This window comes from Ailuropoda melanoleuca, chromosome 13 (assembly GCF_002007445.2).
Source record: "Ailuropoda melanoleuca isolate Jingjing chromosome 13, ASM200744v2, whole genome shotgun sequence".
Taxonomy (NCBI): Eukaryota; Metazoa; Chordata; class Mammalia; order Carnivora; family Ursidae; genus Ailuropoda; species Ailuropoda melanoleuca.
The window spans coordinates 28,549,603-28,576,385 of NC_048230.1; the positions used below are offsets into that span (position 1 = coordinate 28,549,603).

The 26,783-nt window shown below is 40.0% G+C and overlaps 1 protein-coding gene across 1 annotated transcript in view; it reads right to left on the reverse strand.

The window, feature by feature from the left end:
- NSF (N-ethylmaleimide sensitive factor, vesicle fusing ATPase) overlaps positions 1 to 26,783 on the reverse strand; it is a 117,403-nt gene that overhangs the window by 12,012 nt on the left and 78,608 nt on the right. The window contains exons 15-16 of the mRNA XM_019809479.2: positions 17,628 to 17,694; positions 15,399 to 15,478 (exon numbers count right to left, since the gene is read on the reverse strand). Coding sequence (XP_019665038.1) covers positions 15,399 to 15,478; positions 17,628 to 17,694 — 147 coding nt within the window. The remainder of the gene's footprint in view (positions 1 to 15,398; positions 15,479 to 17,627; positions 17,695 to 26,783) is intronic.

Sequence of the window (26,783 nt, forward strand, 5' to 3'; positions counted from 1 at the left end):
TCTGAGGTTTTTCTAACTGAGAGTGAAAATTTTCAGAATATTAAGAATTTATAAACCCTTAAGTAAGTAAAAGACGAGTCGATCAGACCATTAGGAAGAATCTATTCTGTTCAGGTATTCACGGAATTATGAGATTTGGTTTGTGTCCTCAGAGTGGGTATAACTTAGCTGGGAAGAGCAAATACACATTCAGGTATCAGGACCAAGTAACACATCAGCAAGCACAAACTAATAATGGCCGAGGGGACAGAGCATAAGGGGACAGGTTCATTGGAGTGGGGGCATCTACGAAGATTCCCGTAGACTGTAGAGTCACCGATACAGAGGCGGTCCTGCAGGAGAAGGGACGGGTCTCTAATGCTACTAAATCCTATGTGGGTGGTGGAGGCAGCTGAGCAGAGCGCTCAGGGCTGAAAATGAAGTCTTTTTAGAGAGAGGGGAGTGGGCAGCCACTGAAAGGAAGACTCAGAATGCTTAACTAAGGAAGGAGATTTGATATAAAAAGCAACAGGAAACTAAAGAAGGTTCTTGAGGAGGCAGAAGAGTGAGGAAGAGAAAGAGGATCCTGGCAGCTCCGGGCAGGAAGGTCCAGGGGCCGGTGGACAGTGCTGGCTCTTCAAGTCTGCAAGCCCAGGGCTGGCAGACAGCAAGAAGGAGCGGCAAGTCCCTGACAGATAGGTGGCTTGGGGCAGTAGCAAAAGGACAGGCTCCGTCATTCATAGCCGTGTGATTTCGGGCAGATTATTTCACTTCTGAAATCGTCTCCTCCTCAATCATACACATGGGATAAAAATCCTACCTCCCTGTCAGGCTGCTGGTGGGGGCCAGGGGGAGAAGGTTGGCGAAGGGGAGAAGGTTGGCGAAGGGGAGTCTTTCGGAGGAGGCGAGAATGAAAGGAGGTGCGAGCTTGAATGAACAGTCTTGAGGGACATCTGTGTTGCATGTCAGGACTCCGTAACGCTACGGTTAGGTCAGGGTTAGGCTGGGTGGGCGAGAGTGGGCTGTCTGCAAATCCCTCCCCCCACAACACAGGGCACTGATTGGCAATGATGCACAGAGAGCGCATTCCCAAGATTCACTCTCAGGGAAGAGGAGAGCACCGATGTGCAGGTTGACGAGGGTTCCAGGGAAGCCCAGACGAGGCCTGAACTAAAGATCAACCATCGCCTTCAGGAGTCATGGCAGAGGCTGAGAGTGAGTGCCCTCAGCCAGAGGCTTCTGAGGGAGAAGACAGTTCAGGGCAGGGGTGTGAAGGAGCCTTCCCAGGAAGCCATGCTTTACTTCCCCAGGTATCCAAGCTTCATTCACAAAATGGGAAGAATTTCACACATTTTTACTTAGTTTGCATTATTCAACACAGAGACTTTTAAGAAAACATTCTACCCACCATAGTTCTTATACAACTTTATCTCTGCCCTTATTTGCAAGTCTGAATCTTGTTCCTAGCCTGTCAACTCCCTGGGGGTAGGAGCCATGTTTTATTCCTCTCTGTCCTTGTGGTTGTTAGCACAGCATGCCCGGCACATAGAAGAGACTCCTGTGCTCCCTCCACCTGGAATGCTCTTCCATTCTACATCCACGTGACTCTCTCCCTGACATCACAGCATTGCTTGAAATGTCACGTCTTCCACAAGGTCCATACGGCCCCCCCGCCCCCGTGCTCCACCATTTAAAACTGCAGACCCCTTCTTCAGTTCCCTCTACCCTGCTCTCTTCCCTCCAGTATGCATCACCTTTTAACATGCAAAATACTTTACTCAATTACTGTCTCTACTTATTTATTGTATTTATTGCTGGCCTTCCTTCAGAAGGACAGGATTTTTGTCTGTTTGGGTCTATTGATATGTCTGGGGCTAGCACCGTGCCTTGTACATATTGAGAAGTGAATACATTTGTGTCGAAAGAGTGAATGGTGATCTCATTGCAGGCTTCGAGGATGCAGAGCACTCCTTCCTTGTCACATTCTCTGTTCTGGCCCTGGAAAAATGCATGTTATACCAAGCGTTCAATAGGAAAATAACTATCTACCAGTTCAGAGTCTGTACCTAGGAGCCGCACGTGGGGAATGCTATAACAAGTTTTCAAGAAAATAATCTAGAATGAACGGCATGTATGCGTCAGTTACAATGTCAGTGGATGCCACAAGGCTGTCATCTCTTTCTTTTAGTTAATCATCTGATGGGTGAATAGTTAAGCTATTGATTGGATAATACAGACTACTCTAACAGGGAAAAGAGGAGATTCATTAGAAGCCATTAATTCAAGCTAGTGAAATAACAAGTATTATTAAGCATCTCCTACAACTCTTGGTTTCTCCAAAACAAGGGAGACAACTGACTACCATTAAAAACAACCAGGAGCCAGGACAGTATTCTGTATGCATTTCTGATTTCTCATGCTCAAATGTCTGGTAATTTTTTTTTTTTTTTTTGTGGTTAAATGTTTAAGTTGAATACCAAAGGAAGGATGTTTCAAATAAATCATGCTACAACTAGGCAGACAACTCGAACTCTCCATTAGCTTTTCCCCTGAAGCAAATTCTTAGTTTACCTCATGGTGCTGTTAGCAGGGCAGAGGACAGAAAGGAGGGGAATTCACAACGCAGACTGGATATGAAATGAGAAACTTCACCTCAAATCATTTAAAATAATTACTATAGGCAAGAGCAGATCACTTTACGATATTACAGAATATTTTAGGATCAATTTGTGAAAAAGACACTGAATCATCAGATTTCACACTTGAGTAGCTCTTGAAGATTACCTCGTCTAATGATGATCGAGTCCTCCCCTGGTTAGTTTGTAGATGAGAAACCTGGGATGAGAGGTGAAGTGACCTGTCTGCAGCTTTTATATCCAGGCAGGGAGCTGAAGCTAGAGTTCAGGCCTCTTAGATATTTCCATTATGCTTTGCTGTCCATTGTTCTCATCTGTGCAATTTTTAACTATCAGCAATGGCTGATCTCTTAATTATGAGTCAGGGAGACACATCACCTAGGAATTATGATCTCTGAGCTCTGAGGAGAAAAGTTTAAATTAAGAAAATAAAGCTGTACTGATCATGCCACAGTATTGTCAATGCCGAAAGGAACAGTTCTCATTAGAAACTGAACTAAGATGACCACTGATTCATTAGCAGTTCCAAACTCCTCAGTCTTGCACCCACAGAAAGTTTCTCTCCCTCTCTCGATGTTTAGTTTGATGCGCCTTACAATGACCTTCATGCTCTAATCGGGTCAATTTTCTTCTTTTCTCATTTAATTTCTACCTCTGTAACTTTTATCCACAGCTTTCCTCTTTATCGAAACGCTGTCCAGAGTTTTCTACCAGTTTGCAATGACCTCTTATGTCCAAGATATTTCAAAACTTGCCTTCTCTCTACACTCTGCCCTCACTTAACCAGACACAACTCCGTGTATTCCCGCAGGTCCCAACGTTTTCGAACTCGGATCAGCATGCCCTCACTTAACTGGAGGCCAATCTGCTGAACAATTTCTGCTATCCAGAACACAGAACCAAGAAATAAACAAAAATCCTCTAATCCCAAGACCAAAACAAAACAAAATAAAGTGAGATTCAAAGTGACTTTACTCACTGCTAGTGCCACCTTATCCATTAGGCACAGTGGCCAAGGCCCATAAAACTTGGAAGGGCCCACAAAAATATTCCATATATATATATATTTTTAAGTAGGCTCCATGGCCAGTGTGGAGCCCAACGTGGGACTCGAACTCACAACCATGAGATCAAGACCTGAGCCATGATCAAGAGTTGGACACTTAACCAACTAAGCCACCCAGGTGCCCCTCTATTTTCTTATAAAATCAGAAGAAAACAAAGAGACCTTTCAGGTCAAAGAAAATGTTTTGTCATTACGGTTGTTTTTAAAGATTTTATTTTATTTGATTTCATTTTTACTTATTTTTTAGGTGGGGGAGAGCCAGAGGGAGAGAGAGTATCTTAAGCAGGTTCCACGCCCAGTGCAGAGCCCGACTTGGGGCTCCACCTCATGACCCTGAGATCATGACCTGAGCTGAAATTAAGTCAGATGCTTAACCGACTGAGCCACTCTGGTGCCCCTAAGGATTTTATTTTTAAGTAAACTCTGTACCCAACGTGGGGCTCAAACTTACAGCCCTAGATCAAGAGTCACATACCCCACTGACTGAGCCAGTCAGGCGCCCTAAGAAAATGTTTGAAATGCCAACAATTGGAAAATAAAATTCTGATTTTTTTTTAATGGAGGAAAGGGCCCCTGTAAATCATAATGTGGCCCTGTTCACAGGAAAGCTCCTCCAGCTCTTGCAGCCTGGTTATTCTAACTTTACAAACAACTCGTGAGTCCCAGTGGTTGCCTTTTTTAGTTCACAGCTGACCAGAAGCGGCAAATGAGAAAAGTGGGAACCATCAGAGGTAGGTAGGCTAACACAATGCGATTTTGCAAGTCACAGCTAATAGCAAAACCATTAAGAACAAGAAAAGGTACAGAAAACAAAAACAAAACAAAACAGGGCACACTGGACCTATTTCATGACTACCTGCACAGAGCTATATACATCCCAACAGTTCCTGCTGTTACACCTGATATTACTGACCCACGTGCATATGATTTGTAATGATGATCCTTATTCTCTAACACAGTTCAGACACCAAAAATGTATATAGCAATTTTTTCCTCTTAAAAAAGGTTAAAGTTTAACAACAGATATTTAAAGAGGTTAAGCTTTCATCATTTGAAAATAAAGCTTTTGATTTCTTACGAATTCCTATTTTTGTCTCCAGGGAAATGGAATATGCCACATGAAGCCTGAGATAAGTAACTGTACACAAAACATATCCTTACGTTTCCAAGTATCCATTAGTGTGTAAATAATAAAAACTTGCTAATTCTGGCATTCTGGCATTGAGGCATCCTTCACCATCTCTCCTCATTGCTTCAGAGCTGGAATGCCTTACCGTGACACAATGGCCCTGATAACCTGCCCCCCCCCCATCTTTCAAGACCAAGATCAAGAACTATTTGTGGAACATTTGCAGATTTTCTCAGTAAAATGGACTGTGCTTTCCTTTATATTCCACTGGAACCCACACCACTTATAAAACTTAACTAGATATATCATGTTTACACATCTCTCTCCATCACTGGATTGTGACAGGGATACTAGTTAGACTCAGTTAACTTAAAAAACAAAACAAAACAAAACCTTCCTAGGTGGATGAACTAGAAAGAAGCTTGTAGCTATCCTTGCCCCACCCCCCCCAAGGCCCAGCACCTTGTAGGAGTAACTTTCAGGGCTAAGGTTGCCAGATAAAGACCCAAATATGCCCCAAACACTGCATGAGATATACCAAAAATTATCTGATATCTTTCTGGAATTCATATTTAACTGGATGTCCTTTATTTGCATATATCAAATCCAGCAACCCCACTCAGAGCAGATGCAGCCCCATACCAGGGCGGATGCTTGGTGAGCGAAGTGTGGGCTGAATGCTAACTCTCAACTGTCACTTGATCTTGTACACACTTTGTTCACCAACTGCACAACCAAACAGGTGGTCCTGGATTATAAGCTTTTTGAGGGCAGGTACAATGTCTCATTCATCCTTTATTTCTACAGTGTGGAACAAATGCTTATTAAGTGCACATCCTAGGATAAGCATAGATTCTATAAAGTAATATTTCAAACTTGCATGTCAAAAGAAATATTTTTGGATGGGGAAAAAAACCTTCCTATTGCCCTTCCGTGGAACTTAATACAAACTGTCACCATCTACCTTCGGCAACCTCGGTCGCATTGGCATTCCAGCATCATGAGTTCCTACTGGAAGCACAACACTGAGCTGAATGCCAGGTGGGTCTCCAAGGACAACTGTGAGAGGCATGAGACACTTTCACACTTTTCCTCTTAGGATCACAGGGCGTCTTACAGACCAGACCTTAAATTAAATCAGCCTTACAAGAAAAAACAATGTTAAAAAGAAAAAATTACATATAGACAAGCTTAGGGGCAAAGGACAGTCATTTAACCTTGTTAAGCAAACAGCAAATCAGTTGGAAGGATTGGAATTAAAGAATTTTGACAGTTATATGCTGCTAGTTAAAAATGAAAACAATAGTATACACATTAAGTTTTTCTTTTTTCCTGATTACAAAGTAATAAATGCTTACTATATTATAAAATATAGGAAGCAATAAAGCAGAAACAGAATCACCCGAAATCCTACCATCTAGGGTACAGCAGGTGCCTTTAAGATGGGGAAATAATAGAACTTCCTTTTATTTCTATTTTTGATCGCATTCTTCAAAAATTTTCCTTTTTTATGTTTTAAAATGAACATCATCATAAAAAAATAAAATAAAATGAACATCATCTTATAGAACAAGAGATGTATTAAAATGTTGGGAGGATAAGCTCAGATTTTTTTTTTTTTTTTTTACAGGTAAGGGTACGCATTCAAAAAGCTGGGGGTCGCTGCTATAAAGGCAATCATCAGAACACAATTTTGGCATTACACCCCCTCACCCCCAGTCCTTTTTTTCCTTGACTGAAATCCACTCAGAGAGTAACTCAGGATTAAGTGAAAGGTGACTTGACAGTTATGCAGGCAGTTTCTGACACAGGCTCAGTTTATATAGACAATGGGTCACTAGCTGGGTGGCCAGAGTTTTCCATCTGACTGTGGTCACCTAGATATTTCTCCCTGTCCTCCCTTCCCATTATTGCCCCTCTTATTCTGGAAACCGGCCCCCTTCTTCCGCTTGCTCCAGGGCTGGCTAAGGCAGGCAGGGGCTGCAGGGAGCAAGATGGCCGGCAGAGAAAGCTACTATGTTCTTTCTTCCGGATTTCTAGGGCTGGTTTCTTCAGCAGTAGCCGTGTGGAGCCGAGCTCCTTTGATATGGGTTGGTTGCTTTGTTGGTTTTATATATTTTTTGTGTGAGGAAAGACAAGAGTCAGAGTTTTCTTTGACGTGAAAAATAAATTAATAACTGAGTTGTGCTTTGCAGTTGATGGAGAACTACAATAAACATTTATCTTATTTAATTCTCACATTCTCAACTTCAATATTTCTACTGTTCCTATTCTAGAAAAGTGAAAATTGAGGCTCCAAAGTGACTGGATTCTAATTCAAGTCTTTGAATTCTAACTCCCGTGCTCTTATTTCACTGCCAATGTTAGTTCTATGTGTAGTTAAGACCCACCATCTTCAAAAATACCCCATTTGTAGTAAATATCATCACCCACATAGCCTAGCTGGTTTAAAAAAAAAAGGAAAGAAAAGGTGGAGCTGCTCAGATTGTCTGGAGCCTGCCTGTGGAAGCCCTCTTTCCATTCCCCAATGTGAGGGGTAAGGAAGGTTGTCAAGATGAAGACGTGACCAAGTAGTGACTGTAGACCAAGCAGCGACTTAAAAAGATCAAGACCTTGTTCCATCTACACCGCAATAACTATCAGAATATTGACAGATTGTTCTGGACCTTTTGTAAGATTTCTCTTACTGGCTCTTCTTGCCCAACAGTTGTTATGCCACGCAGTATAAAGCCCTAAGAAATCTCCAAAGATCTATGTACTTGTTTCAGGGACAAGAAGGCAGGAGAGGTGACAGACACTACTCTGGTCCACTGTGAGGTAGGAGAAAAGGGGAGCTTTAGTCACAAGCAACAGGTGGCTGCAGGGAAAAAGCAAGTAGGTGGGCCAGTCCTTGGAGGCTGAGGATAAACGTAACAGGTAGTGTCCTCAGGGAGCTGACAATGGCCAGAAGCCCTGTTCCTCCCTCTACTCCTTACCCTGTTGAGCCCTGAAATTCCTGTCTCTGTTTCATTCTTCATTTATTACAGGGATCTCTAATTCTCAAACCAGAGTACTTAGGATGCTTCTAAATTCCAGCACATGGGAGATAGGGGCATACTTATTATTTTTCCCTCCGTACTGAGAATGAAGGAAGTTGTGCCTGGGCACTCCAGGCTGGAACTCCAACACACTTTCTGATGATCTGCTACATATAGCAGTTGCTTTCTTTAGTTTTTCTGTCATACAGGCTAAAAAGAGTCTGTGGACTGGCACCTCTTTTCTTTAAAAATAAACAAACAAACTGGAAAATACATTTCTAGTTCCATACAATAGCCTTAATGAAATATTAGACCCTCTAAGAACTTTGAAACAGCCACAAAACAGGAACAAACAGAATCTGAGATGGTCAACCCTCGGCCCCAAGCAATGGGAATATTCAAGTCAAGAGAACATCCGTTCTCTTTTCGAAGATGTTAGGATAAGACTATAAATCAATCCTTTACAAATGACATGCTCTGTGGACAACGGCAGGTTCCTACTTTTCAGTAACCCCATGCTTTTCACAATAAAGCATCAGTACCTTCTGTGCAGTCCCCATGTTCACAGAGGTCTTCACTATACATTAACTTCGCTGGCCCTCAATAGGGTAGGTAAGGCAGGGAGAATTACCTCCATTTTACAGATGAAGAAATACACAAAGATAGTAAGGGACTAGTTCAAAGTTGACTGAACTAACACGCAAACTCAGGTTTTCTGACTCCAAGAGCAGTTCTGCAGAGGGGGTCCTCACAACAAGATTTACGGCACTGTGGAATACTATGGCACTAAAATCAACACTTCTAACACTGACGTCATGTCGCAATAATATATTTATGGCAATGGGGCTCAACGAACACATTCTGTCAGGGATAGAGTATTGTGTCTCAGCCCCATTAGCAGTTCCCCGATGACTAAACTTTAGATGTTTAATTTTGAATTAGCTGAAAATGGTGTATACATGTCTTATAATTTTTTGTATTCATTAATACCTATTATAGATGCACTCTACCAAACCAAAAACCCTATTTTGAAAACATGTTTTTTTTAAATGTGTGTCTGTTTTTATTTATTTATGTACTTGATTTATTTTTTAAGTAAGTTCCCCACCCAACGTGGGGTTTGCACTCATGACCCTAAGATTAAGACTCACATGCTCCACCGACTAAACCAGCCAGGTGCCCCTGAAAACATGGTTTTATCCAGCAGGTATCTGTGGCAATGTTTTATAAAAGGACTCACCAAATTTCTTGCACTACTTTTTATGTATCTGAAATCATCCTACATATATATATAATATATATATTCGATTTATATAGAACTTTCTGAGACAACCTACTATACTAAGCAAAGTATAGGGAATTATATAAAATACAGTAGCCATCTAATGTCACTGACTGAATCAATGGAAAAACTGGGCCACTGAATTGTCAACCATCATACAGCTTTTCTTCAACAAAGCAGTCCAATGCACAAGTCATCACATCAGTGATTACGATGAATGTGTCTGGCAGATTGACTACACCTCTTTCCCAAAGTGGTTACACATCTTATTGAGTCATATTGTAGTCATTAGCCAGAGTTAATTTTGAACAGATAGATGGGGAGATACTCATGTTTAGGCCTGCACGATCTGGAGTCTCTTCCATTATCTGCTTATTTCACTGAAGCAACCCAAAGGCTGAAGAGTTGCTTAATATTACCAAGACTTCCTAATAACATCTCTGAAGTAAGACTGTACTCAGACGTCGTGTCAGGATTACACGAAGAGCAATCTTGTCCAGGGACTGGTGATGCTAAAACAAAATCCATGGGACAAACAGATACACCTGCCCGAGTTCCCACTCGCAGCTCACTACAGTTTTTTATTGGTACGTGATGCCAGTCCCGGCTCTAAACCCTACTTCTTTCTTATCAGGTAATATTCCTAGGTGCCAGAGCAGTGAGGAAGTTGTTTTTTTTCAACAACTTTTACTTTACCTAAAACTCTAACAACCGCTAGGTCTGAATTCTCCTTCAGTAATACTGCTATGAATTCAGAGTGGTCTTCTCTTGTAAGAGTTTACAGTTTCCAAAGAGTTTTCCAACTGGTATGCTGCAAAGGAGTTATAGGTGGACTAAGGTATCGGTTCTCGTCAGCCCTGGGGAAGGCTGGGAGGCACTGGGGTGGGGGTGGCGGGCTGCGCCTCTGTCTGGCTGAGAGTGGTGGCAGCCATTTACCTGACTTACCTCAACAGATGCTACCGTTTTCTATATACTATTACGCTGAGCTCAAAGAGGAATGGGTCTCCATAAATGACAAAGCCATTCTGGTGGCCACGGATGCAGTCTTCCAATGGGATTCCCCAAAGTGTCAAGTGAATCCAGCACTGAAGCAGTCAGGTTAATGGGCTTAACTAACTACTCCCGCACTTGTTGAGGAAACTAGGAAGTCATGTCATTTTAGAGCCTGAAGAGTTCCTTTGCGGGCACTTTATTTTGTCTCCCAAAAAAGAAAAAAAGAAGGCGCCAGAAGGGCCCAATGAGGGAAATAGTAAAGCCGTCAGTGCTACACGTTGCGGGAAGATTTACCTGGCCTTACGGCTTTCCTACTGCTTCTTCCTTGACATTAAGACTAAGGCTTTCATCCTCCTGGTGTTGAAAAGCACATTCTCCTCAACTTCCATAAATCTGCAAAACCTGAAAAGAGCCCCAGTGTCACTGAGTAAAAGAGCCGGCTTTAGGAATCTCACTGGAAGGAGGGGTGTCTTCAAGCCTCTCACTGCTAAGCCGGACATTTCCTAACACTGGACAAATTGTACATCCAGCTCGGGGAGGGTGAACTGCAGTGGTCTTTTACCCTCCGAGCCAATTGTTAGCTTTTCACAGGAATCAGCAGGGAAGCACATGTGAAACCTCTGTGGTGCCGGTGAGCGCCCCCATGCCTTGTGTGACTCTGCATGTAGATGAAGCCAGCCGGGGGCTTTCTGAGCCGCGGCCGGGAGTTCTCAGAGCAGCCCTTTTCTCCGGCGTGGCTCCCTGCTGGGACAGCCCTTTTCAGTGTTCTACCCCCCCTCGATCTCTTCTCCTGCACAACACAGGGCAACTTGATTGAAATAAAGACCTAGGGAACATGTTTTATTTTCTCCTGTTCAATCCATTTTAGAAAAGCTTTTAATTGGTTTTAAAAAGATGCTAAACAAAATGTGATGATGTTTTTCAGTCTTCATGAACTACAGATACCACTTTTTATACTTTCAAAGGGCTAATAAATCAATCATGAAATTAACTCTCCAGCTAAATTTAAAGCAAACCCACTGAATACCGGGTTCATTAAAAATCTATGCATTTACTTAGAAAAATTTAAAATTCAAAGAAAATTATCCTAGTAACTGAAATCTGACTTGAATTTTTAGTCCTACACTGAAAATCCAAGACCAAAGCAATCACAAAGGGAAAAGAAGGCTTGTGAACCAGTTTTAATAAGCCAATTTACAATGAGGGAGGGGGGTTGGGGGAGGGGAGGAGGAGAAAAGAGAATATCTTGATACATAACAACATAGTGCCCCTGAGGATTCTTTTATTTGAGCATGTGCACACATGCACACATAATTTTTCTGTGTGAAAGCTGGAATTACAACAAATGCAATATTAAGGATTCTGTGGCTGATATGATTACTATATTGTATAATGTACAGTTCCTCTTTTTAAAGAAAAATGCCTTCAAATTCTCTGTTTTCTTGACGGTGATAAAAATAATAGTTTTCTTCCACCCTAGGTGGCTCTACAACACTCAGATTCATACACTTTTAATATTTAATTGAAAACATCTGAAAAACTGACACAAATAATGGTTTGGTGAAGTGAATGCTTTCACTTTATAAAGACAAATATTCTCGACACTGGATCAGCCCGAAAATTTTCCCTTATTCTCCTGAGAGAATACATACTAGTTTAAAAAGCAAGGTGGTACAGAGAAAGCATATTTTTATTTTGTCAAATGTACGCCAACTAGATATATTGGAAACATTTACTTCTCCGGCCACTGACGTGTTCACACAGTAGGCCATCATCCAGCAGTCCAGGTCAGAGTCACCGAATTCTGATTAATGACAGGCTGGTAACCCTTAAAAGAGAATCCCCGCCATTTCCAATCACTAAGGCAACCAGATCTATCTTTGACTTCTTATATATTCCTATATCCTTCCTTTTCAGTCCTTAGAGAAATTCATTCCACATCCCTTTTTAATGATCCAATCCCTGTTTCTACGACTTCTCCCAAGTTGGGCCATGTACCTGGATGCTCACTCCTTGCTTCTAGCTCTCCCTTTAACCCTCCTTTCATCACTTAAGCAGCTACGCAATCACTTTCTTCTTTAAAGTATCTGTTTTATTGAGATAGAAGTCACAGAACACACAATTCACTGATTTCAAGTGTACAATTCAGTGGTGTCTAGTATATTCACAGAATGTGGAACTATCACCATGATCCATTTTTGAACATGTGAAACACCCCAAGAAGAAACCCCACACCCATTAGCAGGCACCTCTCACTCCCCTTATCCACCCCTCGGCCACCGTGAATCTACTAGATTCTGCCTCTACAGATNGAAGAAGCAGGCTCATAGCAGAAGAGCCTGATGTGGGGCTTGATCCCATAACGCCGGGATCACGCCCTGAGCCAAAGGCAGACGCTTAACCGCTGTGCCACCCAGGCGCCCCCGATCTGTGGTCTTTTGTGACTGGCTTCACTTAGCATGTTTTCACGGTTCATCCATGTTGCAGCATGTATCAGACTTCACTTCTTTTTATTGCTGAATGATATTCCATTGTATGGATATACCATAGTTTTTGTGAACATCTGGGTTGTGTCCGCTTTTTGGCTATTATGAATAATGCCGCTTTGAACATATCTACAAGCTTCTGTGTGGACATATATTTTCATTTCTTTGGGGTATATACCTAAATTGTTGGGTCATATTGTATCTTTATCTCTAACGTTTCGAGGAACTGCTAGACTATTTTCCAAAGGCTGCACAATTTTTATATTCCCACCAGCAGTGTATAAGGGTTGCAATTTCTCCATATGCACAGCAAAGCTTATTGTTATCTGACTTTTTGGTTGTAGCCATCCTGGTGGGTATGAAGTGGTATCTCATGTGGCTTTGATGTGCGTTTCCCTGACGGCTAATGATGTGGAGTATCTTCTCACGTGCTCGGTGACCATTCGACATTTATTTATTTTTGAATGTTTTCACTTTAATCATACTTTGCCAAATACAACAATACAAAATACTTAAGGCCACCAAAATGAGCAGACACTCAAAAAAATCTCTTTAGAAGTTGTCTGTATTTTTTGTGGAATAAGTTGTTCATGAAATACACCCGTATAAACTGGTGCCAGACACTGTAAGATTGAAAACATTAGGTAATGTTCCTTTCCTCAAGAATTTTACAATTATTTTTACAAAATGGAAAGTTATTCTTAAGTCTTTAATCAAAATCCTGCAAGTGTTTTTAATATGCTCTATTTATTTCTATCGGTATCTATTTTGGATTACAAATAATTCTCTCTGTTTAAATGTATGTATTTACCAAGGTAAAGGACAAGCAGTTTAAAAAATATCATTGAAAAATAATTCTTCCTTCTCCCAAATGAATTTTAGCATAAATTCTTTTTACCTAAGACTGAATAAGATATAAATTTATTTTTTTTAAAGATTTAATTTATTTATTTGAGAGACAGAGAGGGAGAGCATGAGCAGGGGGGAGGGGTGGAGGGAGAAACAGGCTCCCTGCTGAGCAAGGAGCCAGATGTGGGACTCCATCCCAGGACCCGGCGATCATGACCCGAGCCAAAGGCAGAAACTTAACCGACTGAGCCACCCAGGCGCCCCTGAATAAGATATAAATTTAAATGCCTGGAGAAAGTCTCCCAATCTAATAATTTTTAAAATGCTCTGTCATAGGAAAGGATTCTTTTTGTATGTGATATATATGGATATTGGGGTTATTTACTTTTTCCAGCAACTTTATTTATTTTTAAAGATTTTATTTATTTATTTGAGAGAGAGAGAGAGACAGAGAGAGTGTGCCTGTGTGAGCAGTGGGAGAGGAAGACAAGCAGACTCCCCACTGAGTGGGGAGCCCGGTGCAGGGCTTGATCCCAGGACCCTGAGATCACGACCTGAGCCAAAATCAAGAGTCAGATGTTTAACCGACTGAGCCACCCAGGCGCCTCTTTTCCAGCAGCTTTAGATTTATCTATTTATATACTTATTGCAGGAATCAGAGAAGGGAAAAATATACCCAGTTCTCTAACTTCAGCCTTAGCATGAGCTAATTCCCAAATACCAGGAATGATAGTTTATGGAAAAATGATTACAAAATCCTTACAGTGCATATATGCAGTAAATTTTTAAGGTTGTTGTACCTTATGTTTCTTTTCACTATTCTAGAAATACAAAGAACCAAAAAAATCCCAGAAAATCAAGACAAGTCCATCACTTTTAGTTCTAACACACACACACACACACACACAATTTTAACTGTTAAATTAAAAAGCAGATTCATCAACTTAACAAGAAATATTTTCCATACAGCCTAGTTAAAATCTATAACTTCAATACAAGATTCCCATACAGACATTAAGATGTTTTTCAAGTTAATGCTTAACCTCTTTATCTGTCTTTGGCATTTCTCAAAGGTTACAGCACACAAAATCAATCAAGAGAATTGGTGTCTTGTGTCATAGCCAAACATGCTCTGGCAGCCTCTACGTAATTAACATATTTAGCCAACCCTCATAGATTACTTTTTTTTTTTTTTAATTTTATGTATTTATTTGACAGAGAGAGAGACAGCCAGTGAGAGAGGGAACACAAGCAGGGGGAGTGGGAGAGGAAGAAGCAGGCTTCCAACAGAGGAGCCTGATGTGGGGCTCGATCCCAGAACTCCGGGATTACGCCCTGAGCTGAAGGCAGACGTTTAACGACTGAGCCACCCAGGCGCCCCACCTCATAGATTACTTTTAAATGCGTTATCAAAATCACCAGTCTCCAGTAGCTACATCAGTAAAAATGCAACCACATGAGCAAGGATGCTGGCTATGAAATCCCTCCTCAAAAGTGCCACACGACACGAGAGAAATAATTCAAGCTTCACTGCAAACATTTTTTAAAAAGAAAAATCTGCCTATAGGAAATAAATATCCTCAAATACAATTTCTTAGGAAATTCTATCAGATGATAAATGAAACAAATGGGAATGTATATTCAATCCCTTCTACATGAATATCATGATCTCTCATGGGAGATGGAGGTGGCTAGGGATATGTAACATCCTGGGAAATTTACAGAACAACAAAAACAGAACACTGATCGAAACTAGGATTTGGGGGTCTTCGGAAAGGAAACTTCTCTGTTAAGAAAATCATTTACCTTAAAACAGAAGTCCAGACCAGGTGACTTTTCCAAAGCCCCTCAACAACAGAATTTTATGTTAATGATCACTTGCTTAGTTAGCAGCTTATATGCACCATTATATGCAATATACTGGAAAAATTCTGTGGAAATGTTCCTTATATTATTTTTACCTGAGGAGGTGCCTTTTTGAGTAGCACGAGAAGAGCCTGTAATACCAGATTAGAAAATCGAGGGCCAATAGGAACATAATCTGGAACAGAAACATTGCTATGTTTTAGAGATTCGATACACATATGCACATATTCCAAACATTCAGATTTTTCTGCATCAAGAGTAAACATAGTCTTAAGTAACTGTCATGCAACTAACGATAATTAGAAGAACAGTATCTCCAATAACTTAAATGCTTAAAACATTATGTAAGAACTCTCATCTGTAACATTTTTTAAAAAGCTTCTAAATATCCTTTTTGAGTTCATGTAGACATCTTTGTCTAATATTCAGAGACAGTTTATTTTTTGTTGTTTTTTTTTTTAATGAAGAAAATAGCCAGGTGTATTTACCAACCATTTCCAAGAAATTACTGCAAATCATGGTAATACAGTAAGCTCACAGGCAACAAAACATACTAGAAAATAAGTAGAGGGGGAAACAGCAATTAATAATGTAAGTAAGGTATTAAATATAACTGAAATGATGGTAGAGTCACTAAGAATGGTCCTTGGTTGGTGAAGAACAGAGAACTTTCTATAACTTTCTGTTAAACTTCTACTAATCCTTCAAGATTCAGCATAAATTCAGCTTTCTCTGCATAGTGCATATGTATGCACCCTTGCCTTGTGCTTAGAACTACCTTCAGGCACCAGCCCTCTGAAGTCAAAAGTGATCTTTCCCTTTTCCGAATTATCCAGAACACAGGGCACATTCTACTTTGCAATAATTTTTACCAATATATGTTACAACACCAGCATGTTACTTATTTTTTCTGAGAGCCTAATAATTCTAGCACAGTAGTAAGGGCTCAGTTTACTTGTTGAATAAATGAACAAACAAGTATAGGTAATAACTATTCATACAAGTGAAAATATACTCGGAGGGCACACATTCCTGACACAGTAGTGTTGCTATGACCACACATCTCAATTGTGTTTAGATAAAGGAATTTACACAGAGCTATGAGTTTGTGCTTAAAAGCTTTTAAAGAAATAATCCTATAAACTGAGTTGAAATGTATCAAAAATAGCAGACCAAAAACCCCAGGTCACTAGATAAAACTATCAAATTAAGAAGACCTCAGATACACCTTATTATATATAGGTACGTCTTTGCTTTATAACAAACATTGCCTTAAGAAATAAAAATAAATAACAGAGGACCTAAAGCAAGTCTGAGAATCATGAGGAAAATGTGGTAAGAACAGTTAACTTGAAATCACTACTACACCATTTTGGATAGCTTAAGAAGGGATTACTCAGGTGTTGGGTAGTATTTTCAGAAGTTTATGAAGTCACCACATGGGTTCAATTTCAATACAGTGATCACAACATCCCCAGTCACTATTATAATGCATTTATTCCAGATGTATCTAATTTTTGCAATGAAATAAAATGTAAGTAACAACACTTTTCTGGCATGTACTGGGAGATTACATCTTACGAGTTGCACGCAGGGACTGTTCTACTATTCATCTTTGTATCTGGCAACAGTGTATTTCAGCATAAGAAATGGTTAATCAATATTTTTAAAATTTTTTAAAAATTATTGTAGAGCACCTGTAAGTTTCAGAATGTTTTCAACACTGTTACCCCACTTTTGTCTGCACAATTACTCTATGGGATAAGTAAAGAAGGGAACACAGTCTCTGTTTTTATAAAACAGGTAAGTTTTGTTTCCAAAAATTAGATAAATCTGGAATAAATGCATTATAACAGGGACTCGTTCTTATAAAACAGAGACTGGGATACAAGAGAACTTGCAGCTTCTCCCAAGTGTTATTTCACTCCATTCATAAGCCCGTTTTTCCCTTAGTTCTATCAAAGTTCCTAGCTGGAAACTCTGGGGTACAAGCAGTCCAGAGGTACTAAATAGCAAATATATCCATCAATGGAAACTACTGATCATTTATTACGGGCAGAGAACTCTGTGCGAGAAAGAAAATAATGTGAGGTGTGGGCCCTGATGGGAAAGCAGTTCATAATGGAGTTACGGTCATAAGGCATATCTAACTGCCTTAAGTCATCACTGACTTCAGCTATAACAGATAACATAATTCCCTGTAAGACAAAGAAAAGTATTTCTATTGCCTTATAGTTATAAATACCCGTTATTTTTCTCTTGCAATTTGTGAGACATTAGTGTAATGTGGCGAAGATAGCACAGTGGCAGAAATTATGACTCACCAAGTAGTCTCTCAATGTCATCCACAACCACACAGCTAAGCTGGGATTTGTACGCATCATCAAAGATCTGGAAGAAAGTAAAACCATTTATTATCCCAGTGCTCTCCATAATTATGACAATTTCCAAGAAGATGAAATTTAGTTAATTCTTGAGCAATGCCTAAACAAAGCACAGTAGAACACCAATATTTCAGACTCTACTACATTAGAATTTAACAGATACTAGGATTTTGGAACTAAGAGTTCTTACAAGTTAAAAATGAGGAAATTGAGGGGCGCCTGGGTGGCACAGCAGTTAAGCGTCTGCCTTCGGCTCAGGGCGTGATCCCGGCGTTATGGGTTCGAGCCCCACATCAGGCTCTTCTGCTATGAGCCTGCTTCTTCCTCTCCCACTCCCCCTGCTTGTGTACCCTCTCTCGCTGGCTGTCTCTATCTCTGTCGAATAAATAAATAAAATCTTTAAAAAAAAAATGAGGAAATTGAGGCCCAAAACAGTTAAATGACTTGCTCAAGATGACACAACTGGATCTTGGCTGAGCAAGAAGGGTAATGCTGTTTTCAGCTCCACCAGCTGGATGTGTCACACCTGGCCATGCTGAGGAGCCACTGGTCATTAATCAACTGACAAATCCCATCAAATGTATCACAATGATCTCTCCTATGTAGGAGTGCGACTTCAGTGTTGTGACTCAAGAGCTAGATGAAGCCACAAGGGATGGGTAGAATAAAACTGAATGTCGTTTTATTATCGATCAGAATTGCGGCTCTGTTAAGCAGGAACAACACTGAGAGAACAGAATCCTGTTCAGGAAAATCAGACCATAATGGTCAAAATGTTCACAGAAGAATTAAAGTTGGTTATAAAGGATCAGATAGATGTATCTTTAGAACCAGAAAAAAGATAATAGTATGCTGTCTTAAGATAGTGAAAAAGAAATGCAAATTAAAGCAAGCAGTAAAGGAAGTTGTTATATCCTGACAAGGATGTGACAATTTCAAGCCAGACAGAAGATTTAATTTATGTATAAGCTGGATGTAAGTGCCCACAGCCTTGGGACCAGCCTTTTCATAAATGTGGGGGTTCCTACCCTAGTGACTATAACTGGGGTTCAGGGCACCCCAGAGATGTCAACGGTAAGAATTAATTTCTGCATCCCAGCCCAGTCTTTCTGGTTGATAAATAACCTCAGGGCACCAAGATGCTAACCACCACTCCACCCATCTTGCTCGGGGTGGCATGATACTCCTTAGTGGTTATCTTTTAACCATAGATAATTAAGTATTAGGCACAGAAATAAGGTAAATCAAGTCTTCAGTATTAATGTTTTTTCATATTAAATTTAAAGACAACTTATATATGCCTGGTCTCAAAAGTATTTGTAACAATTAAGAAAATTTACCATATCAAGATTAATAGATTAGCCTTGCTAGTCCAATTTAAAATACACTGTTGAATAATTCATTTTGATAAGTTTTTATGTTGGAAGGCAAAGGATAACTTTAATAGCCTTTAAAATGGTAAAGGTAATCTAAGATTCACCATATTTATATTATTAGTTGTATTTTAATTTATTACTAAACAAATATAATTTTAGTTATTTTGAAACTCAATGTTTTGTTTGTTAGACAAACAACTGAAGTACTTCAAAGAGAAAATAAAACATTTTAAATGTGTAAATATAGTTTTAAATATTTAAAGAAATTTAATTAAGTTGTAAAAGTCCCCTTTTAAGGAACTGCTAACCTTCACTAGACCTACCAATAGAATAAGAGATGTAAAGGGATTTTTTTAAAGTTTGTTTTCCTTTGTGTTGAAAAACTAGGTTTTAAATTACAAAATTTTAATATGCTCCCTTTCATTGTTTAAACCTTAAATTAGCTATACATGGTCTTTTCTACCCTCAAAAGCCATCCTTAAAGATGCAAAACAAAAACATGGCAAAACAAATCGACTCAGGTTGGCAATCCAGATAGTAAGTTCCTCCCAATACGCTATCTGTTCTTTAAGGAAGGAATTGTCTTCCTCAGTGTTATGTTTTCAATGTCCTGACATGGCACTGGTGCTTAACTGGTGCTTATGCGTGAAAGAAAGCCTCCGCTGCTTTCCTTTGCACCATCCCCTTTACCCCTCAGTCATTCTCCCATCTGTGTTAAAATCCCATTTACCCTTTCATCCTCAGCTACCTGTCTCCCCATTGGATTGTGAGGTGGATAAAAACTTGATTCATGTCATCTTGAGGACCTGGCACAGAACAGTATTTATACTTGCCCAGTGAATTCAGTGGTTGAAACAACACAAGTTCTAATTCCATCTTGCCATAAATCACTTGTCTCTGCTCTGCTCTGGTATAGCATTTTGTATATTGTGTACGTATTAAGGATTCTTTACACTCTTCCTTATATTATACTAGAATATAAGTCCTCTGAAGGCAAGTACTATCTTAATTATCGACGTATCCTCAAATCAATTAATATAATGCCTTATCATAAAGTAATCAATAAATATTGACTGCAAGAATAAATATGCATTTCATTTTATTTTGTTTGTTAAAGATTTTATTTATTTATCTGAGAGAGACAGACAGAGAGAGAGTGAGTGCACGAGCAGGGGGAAGGGGCAGAGGGTAGAAAGAGAAGCAGATTCCCCACTGACCAGGGAGCCCACCTGCAGGGCTCGATCCCAGGACCCTGAGATCATGACATGAGCCCAAGGCAGACGTTTAACCGACTGAGCCACCCAGGCCCCTCATAAATATGCATTTTATATTCAAGCAGAAATATCAAGTAAGTATAGTTAGAGACATATGACTGAAGTCAGGGTATGGAGCTCACCCTCAGGGCAATGACTGCTGAAAGCATGCAAGGGGATGAGACCTCAAGGAGAAATGGCAGAGACAAAAGAATAATAGGCTAAGTACCAAATCCTGGAGTGTTACTCTGTGCAGTCATTCAACAAATATTTTCAAACTGCTGTTATGTGTCAAGCATTAATGAAGGCAATGGAGAGAGTAATGAATGAGACAAGTACGATCATAACTCCACAAAGCTTGGAGTGGGGGAGGCAGGTCACAGGTAACCATAACAAAGCATGACACTACTATGTTGGAGGAAATATGAGATGAGACGGTAGTCCTTGGGGATACCCCCACACATGCTGGTTCTCTTTCTAGCATGTGGTAGGATTGTAGTTCCCGACCCCCTCTCAAGGCAGGGACGACTACAGGGCTTGCTTCCACCAATGAAATACAACTGAATATATATATCACCTTCTAAAAGGAGCTTTAGAGCAACTGCATGATTCACCATATTCCCTTTATCCTGCTTCAGCTATCATGATCTCCCATGTGAGAGGGAGCTTCTACTACAAGTTGGTTTGAGTCTCAGAGAAGCTACAATGAGCAAAGCTCCTCCTCTGAGCCATGAAGGACATGTAGTATGAGCCACAAACAAACTTTGTTATGTTAACCCACTGAGATTTGGGGGTTGCTCATTATTGCAGCATAACTTAACCTATCCTAACCGACATGGAGGATTGTGGAGTCAGCGACGGTGTCCTAAATTTAGGAAGTGGCATTTAAGTTGAGATTTGAAGGATAAACAGCAGAAAATGGGGAAGAGGGTGTTCCAAGCAGAGCACACTGAATATTAGGAGGCTCAGGGCGAGAAAATTCAGGAGTACTGGTCAATAAGAATTAAAATGAAGAGGTCTTAGGATGGGATGCGTGGGGAACGGTAGGTGAGCGATGAAGCAGAAGAGGTGACAGAAGGGCCTGGACATGGAGGGTCTTAAAAATTTCATACCAGTTGAAATTTTATTATAAAGGCAATAAAAAGCCTCCAAAGGATTTTAAATAATGGGACACCATGTCAAGTTTATGATTTAGAAACATTTTTCTGGCTACTATATAGAAAAGCATCAGAGGGGAGTAATCATTGTTTAATACTATAGAACTCCAGGTGAAAGCTAATGGTGGTCTGGAAGTGGGAAGGGGAGTAGGTGTTCCGATAAATGGATGGATTCTAGAGATATTTAGAAGGCAGAACTGAAAGGACTTGGTGATGAATAGGTGTGGCAATGAGGAAGAAACTAGAGTTGAGGGTTCTTTCTGGTTTGGCTACTTTAATAGAGGACAGAGGAGAAGCTGGTTTGGGGATGGATCATGAGTACAGGTAAAGAGCAGCGAAATAGGAGCCCTTTACCTCTCCCTGCACCACGCGCCCCCCCCCCCAAAAGGGAAGAAAAATAGGACATTTATTTCAACCTCTTGATACATAAGGATCAAGCTTTGAGTTGGTGAATCCGAGACAGGAGAAAAGTTTATAAGCAGTTTCACAGTAGTTCTCGGCTATGTTTTTTTTTTTTTTGAAGACTGGACCAAGAGAGCAGTCAATGTGGTATCCTATGAACTCTGGTGATGTCAAGGAGTTACTGAAAATACACTTGCTCTTCAAATCATTTTTCAGAATTCTACTAAAGGCTCTGATGCAAGCATATAGTTCTGTCTGTCGGGCTGGACTAGCGTGGATTAGAGTCAGAGGGGCCCAGAACCGGCTATTTGCAGTACTCCATTTTTCCCGAGTCAGCCCTTTTCCCTTCTCAAGAACAGTATAGAGCTTACTCAGCTACAGGAACCTTACTCAGGACATTGCTGGGGTCAAAACTGATGATAACTCTACGCTGTCTCACCAGTGTATCTCAGATACTGTGTTCACGAAGCCTTACAGATCACTTCATAGCTGACTGCATGATTTACCTATAAGATTTGAGAAGAAAAGTACCTACGGCAGTCATTTAATGTAGGTTGTTTTTTTTTTTTTACAGACAGCTCTTAATGTACTAATTACTATCATGAGGAGAGGAGCACTCAGGGCTAACTCTTAACAACCTACTAACCATGACAAAGGCTGTGCAATTCCAGTTGTAACTTGATCAGTTTCAGTTGACCTGAAACTCCTTTGGGTAGCAACTCTGCTCTAATTTAAACACACACACCCCTTTCACTTCTACCACACATAATTCTTTGCCTTACCTAGTCACTAATGTAATATAAGGTCACCACTTCTCTGGATCCTTGTTTTCGGACTAGTCTCCTCAGCCCCTTCCATTCCTCGGCCCCTGGTCCAGGCCCCAGCACAATGTTCACTAAGAAGACACCCAGATTTGACTGGCAAGTACATGCAAATTGCTGCCAGGTGAACATCTAAGTGAGAGATTTACAGAGTGAGCTGGGAAGTTCTACCACAACTTTAGGTAGATAAACCCAAAAAAGGAGGAGATGGACCAGAAAGAAAGCTTCAGAAAAAAAACAGAATTGTACAAATTGCCCACTCGAACTGACGTGCCAAACTTGCCCCTGCTAACAGTACTTGGCAGACACAGGGCCTGCTCCAGATCGAATGACGACGAACGCCACGGAGGCAGGTGGGCTGCAGCTGGGGCTAGTGGCTGTATGTCAAAAACTCTTTAAAAATAAATTTAAATTTAGATCATCTCAATTAGTACTATGCACGTATGACACTTAAAGCCTTTTCTTGGAGAGGTTATCAGTTGGGGATCAGAGAAACAGTTATCACGCAAACCAGGACACCTGAAAGGGGGGCGCTGTTAATAATCATGCTGAATTAACAGGTAAAAACCAGGATTGTTCAAAGCAAATCGGAATCTCTGGTCATCCTAATTTTATCAGGCAGGTAAAATTATCAGTATATGTAGTTTTGAGGCTGGGGAGAAGTCTGAAAATCTGAAGAACCGAAGAAAGAAAAAGTGTGTGAAAGAGTGGCATCAGTCAACATGGACATAATGAGAGGTCTATTCTAGAAGACGAATAGTAGCTCTAGAAAGCAGAGAATCCCACAGTCTACTTCTGCTCCCTGGTACCACCCTTCTTGTGTGCAAAGGTAAGTATGAGGTCCTAAGAGACAAACCAGTGTGAGGAGCTGGGCTGAAGGCAAGAACGTGCTACATGCACTACGCAAGCCGGAGGACAGGGAGGCGTGGGGCAGGTCTGAATACGGTCCTCGAGGACCCTGCAAGCGCTCTCGGCACTGAGCCCACTCTTGGAATTTACAGATGAGCAAGGAGCCACCTGTGTGGAGGGGAAGGGCAGGAGCTGCCAATTCTGGAGTCTCCATGAGTACAAATGGGAACACGCCAACATTAGCTCCATGTTAATCCCGGCCTTTCAGAATCACAAACCACAGCAAAGCGTGTTCTAAGTGGATTCCGTCCCCCATTTTCTATCACCTCATTAGTGCTCTGAGGTAAGTGAAGCCAAATTCTCTGGTTCTTCTGGGGCTGAAAGAGTTCATCTCAATTCTGAAGTGGTTGGCGTGAAGTACCTAGTTAGTAGGAATCTGATGACAGTAGGAATCTGACGACTTAGAAAAATCCCTAATGCAGTAAATCTGTCAGCAATTAGTTGAAAGCCTACCCTAATCATATTTGGTAGCATATAAAAACGTAAATGAGCAAATTCAAATCGGTGCTATCAGTAATAATCTCTAGTTTCTAAAAATAACTTGGGAGTAGACCAAACATTAGCTGTCTTCTAATGAAACTGCCTCAGGAAGTGGACCTAAACTTTTGGCAAAGCACTAAAGCTTCCTGGAATGACCTTAAAATCCCTCATTTGTTCTCCCTGCTTTTCAGGAAAAATTCTTACATTTTTTACATAACACAAACCACAGAGTGGGGTATTCTTAATAATATAAAAAGTCACAAGGTCTGAAAGTTCTACTAAAGGTTGCACCGTCCTCCTTTGTGTGCCCAAGAGAAACAAACGCCAAGAGACAAAGTGTATCAAACAAAACAACAACATGCGCCCACACCCCAGCCGTACGGGGACCTGTAGTCACTTCCGGAGTGCCCACTTCTCTCAGTTAATACATGCACAAACTTCGACAAATCAGCTACATGATATATTAGGATGTTAACCAAAAACATCCAAATTCTGTTGCTTAGTAACTGCTGTCAAAAGATCCAATTTCCAGCTCTGCTCTTTGTATGGACTAAACCATGAAAAGAGGAGGATTAGGCACCATGATTCTGTTCTGTACAGACTACAATTTGCAGTGGGATTTACAGGAGGATATTCAAAGAAGATTATTTCCTTCTTGAAAAGCTAGTGGAAAGGAAAATTTCTTCCATTAATTTTCAGTCCTTTAAAAACAAGACTATATTATGTTATTAACGGGTATAGTTTTATAAGTCACTGATATTCCTACTTAATTTTGTTCAATTTAGTCACGTCAGGTTGTTCTATTTCCTCTCTGTATTGATTGTGCACTCAGAAAGCATCAAAATTAGGTAATTAGTTAAAATCAAACTCTACTGTTCTGTTCTTTTGTTCATTTAATGCCACTAACATAATGAGTAAAATAGATTTTTAAAAAATAAAGATGTGAATATGGATAAAGGAACTAAAATTTAAAAACAGAACAGAGTTGGAAAACAAACATAAAATGGGGGAGAAGAAGATCTGTAAACCCTTCAAACATCTTAATGGAACATGTGGTATCTTCGCGCCCCCCGCCCCCCAACGTGAGGATAATGGCAGTGTTGAGGAGTTTATCCATGGAGAAAGGATTTATTAAGCAAATTACGAGAAGTACAAGGTAGAATTTAAATTAATTGAAAATAAACTACTTTCATGTATTTTAGCATCATCCATATGTGAATAAGAAGCAACAGCTTAATTACAATTAAATCTAAGATACTCACTAAAGCAAGCTGAATGACCCTCTCTACTAACAAAAACTCTTACCTCTTGGTTTAAGTAATAAAAGGGTATATAAAGATGTTCTATGAATCAATAAATCAGACCACCTCAATTTAAGAAAAATTAATGTGTTAAATTGTATGAAATTATAATATTTCTGAGTTTCACAAACTATTGCCATTATAAAACACTTAAAAAATCTTTTTTTTTAAATTTTTTTAAAAAAATTTTATTTATTTATTTGACAGAGAGACAGCCAGCGAGAGAGGGAACACAAGCAGGGGGAGTGGGAGAGGAAGAAGCAAGCTCATAGCAGAAGAGCCTGATGTGGGCTCGATCCCACAACGCCGGGATCACGCCCTGAGCCGAAGGCAGACGCTTAAGGACTGCGCTACCCAGGCGCCCCCACTTAAAAAATCTTTTAACTTGAGCACTTCATCATTAAAATGTAGCTGAAGAAATAATTTTAAATGCTAATCTTTTACCTCTCAAATTGGCAAAAAATATTTTAATTAATTGTTAAAGATGTTATTTTTAAGTAATCTTTACACCCAACATGGAGCTTGAACCCACAACCCCGAGATCAAGAGGCACACGCTCCATTGACTCAGCCAGCCAGGCAGCCTGGCAAAAAAAAAATATTTTAATAAAATCAAGTGTGGGTGAGAGTCCAAGGCAATAAACACTCACATGATGGGGCTGCAAGTGTAAACTGGTACAACTTTTTGAAGAGGTGGACTTTATAAATCAGCAGTATTTTTACATAAGAGTTTTGATACCAATCTTTATCAAAAATCTTCAAAATATTAATGTTTTTACTTTAGCAATCCCAATTCTGAGAATTTATCCTAAGGAAATAACCGGAAATGTATATACAGTAATAGTGATATGTAAAAATAACCACTACACTTTATTGAGCACATAAGATATCCCAAGGCACAGCATGATACTTTACATAGATTATCATCTCACTTAATTCTGAATATTATCTTCATTTCATAGGCAACAAAACAGAGGCTTATAGGTTAAGTGACTATAAGACCTGGTAAGTGTGGTGAAGCTGGGATTCAAAGGCAGATCTCTTCGAAACCTAAGCCCAAGTTCTCAGCCATTAAAATATGATGCTACTCTTAAAAAATCTAGCAAGACAATGGGGAGTAGTGATTTCCCTAGTTTGGTGGTTCTACAGAATATTATTTTTAATTGTGAAAAAAACTGGAAACAAACTAAACATCCAGCAAAACGGGTTTAAATGAATATTGTACAGCTATTAACATAATACTGAGATACATTTTAATGACACTGAAAAAAGAGCCATAATATATTAAGTGAAAAAAGCGGGTTTAAAACAGTATGTCCAGTGTGATCCCCAATAAACAATATGTGTGTATGTGTCTGATTATAGAAAAAAATTGAAGGACAAATATGGACTCCTTTT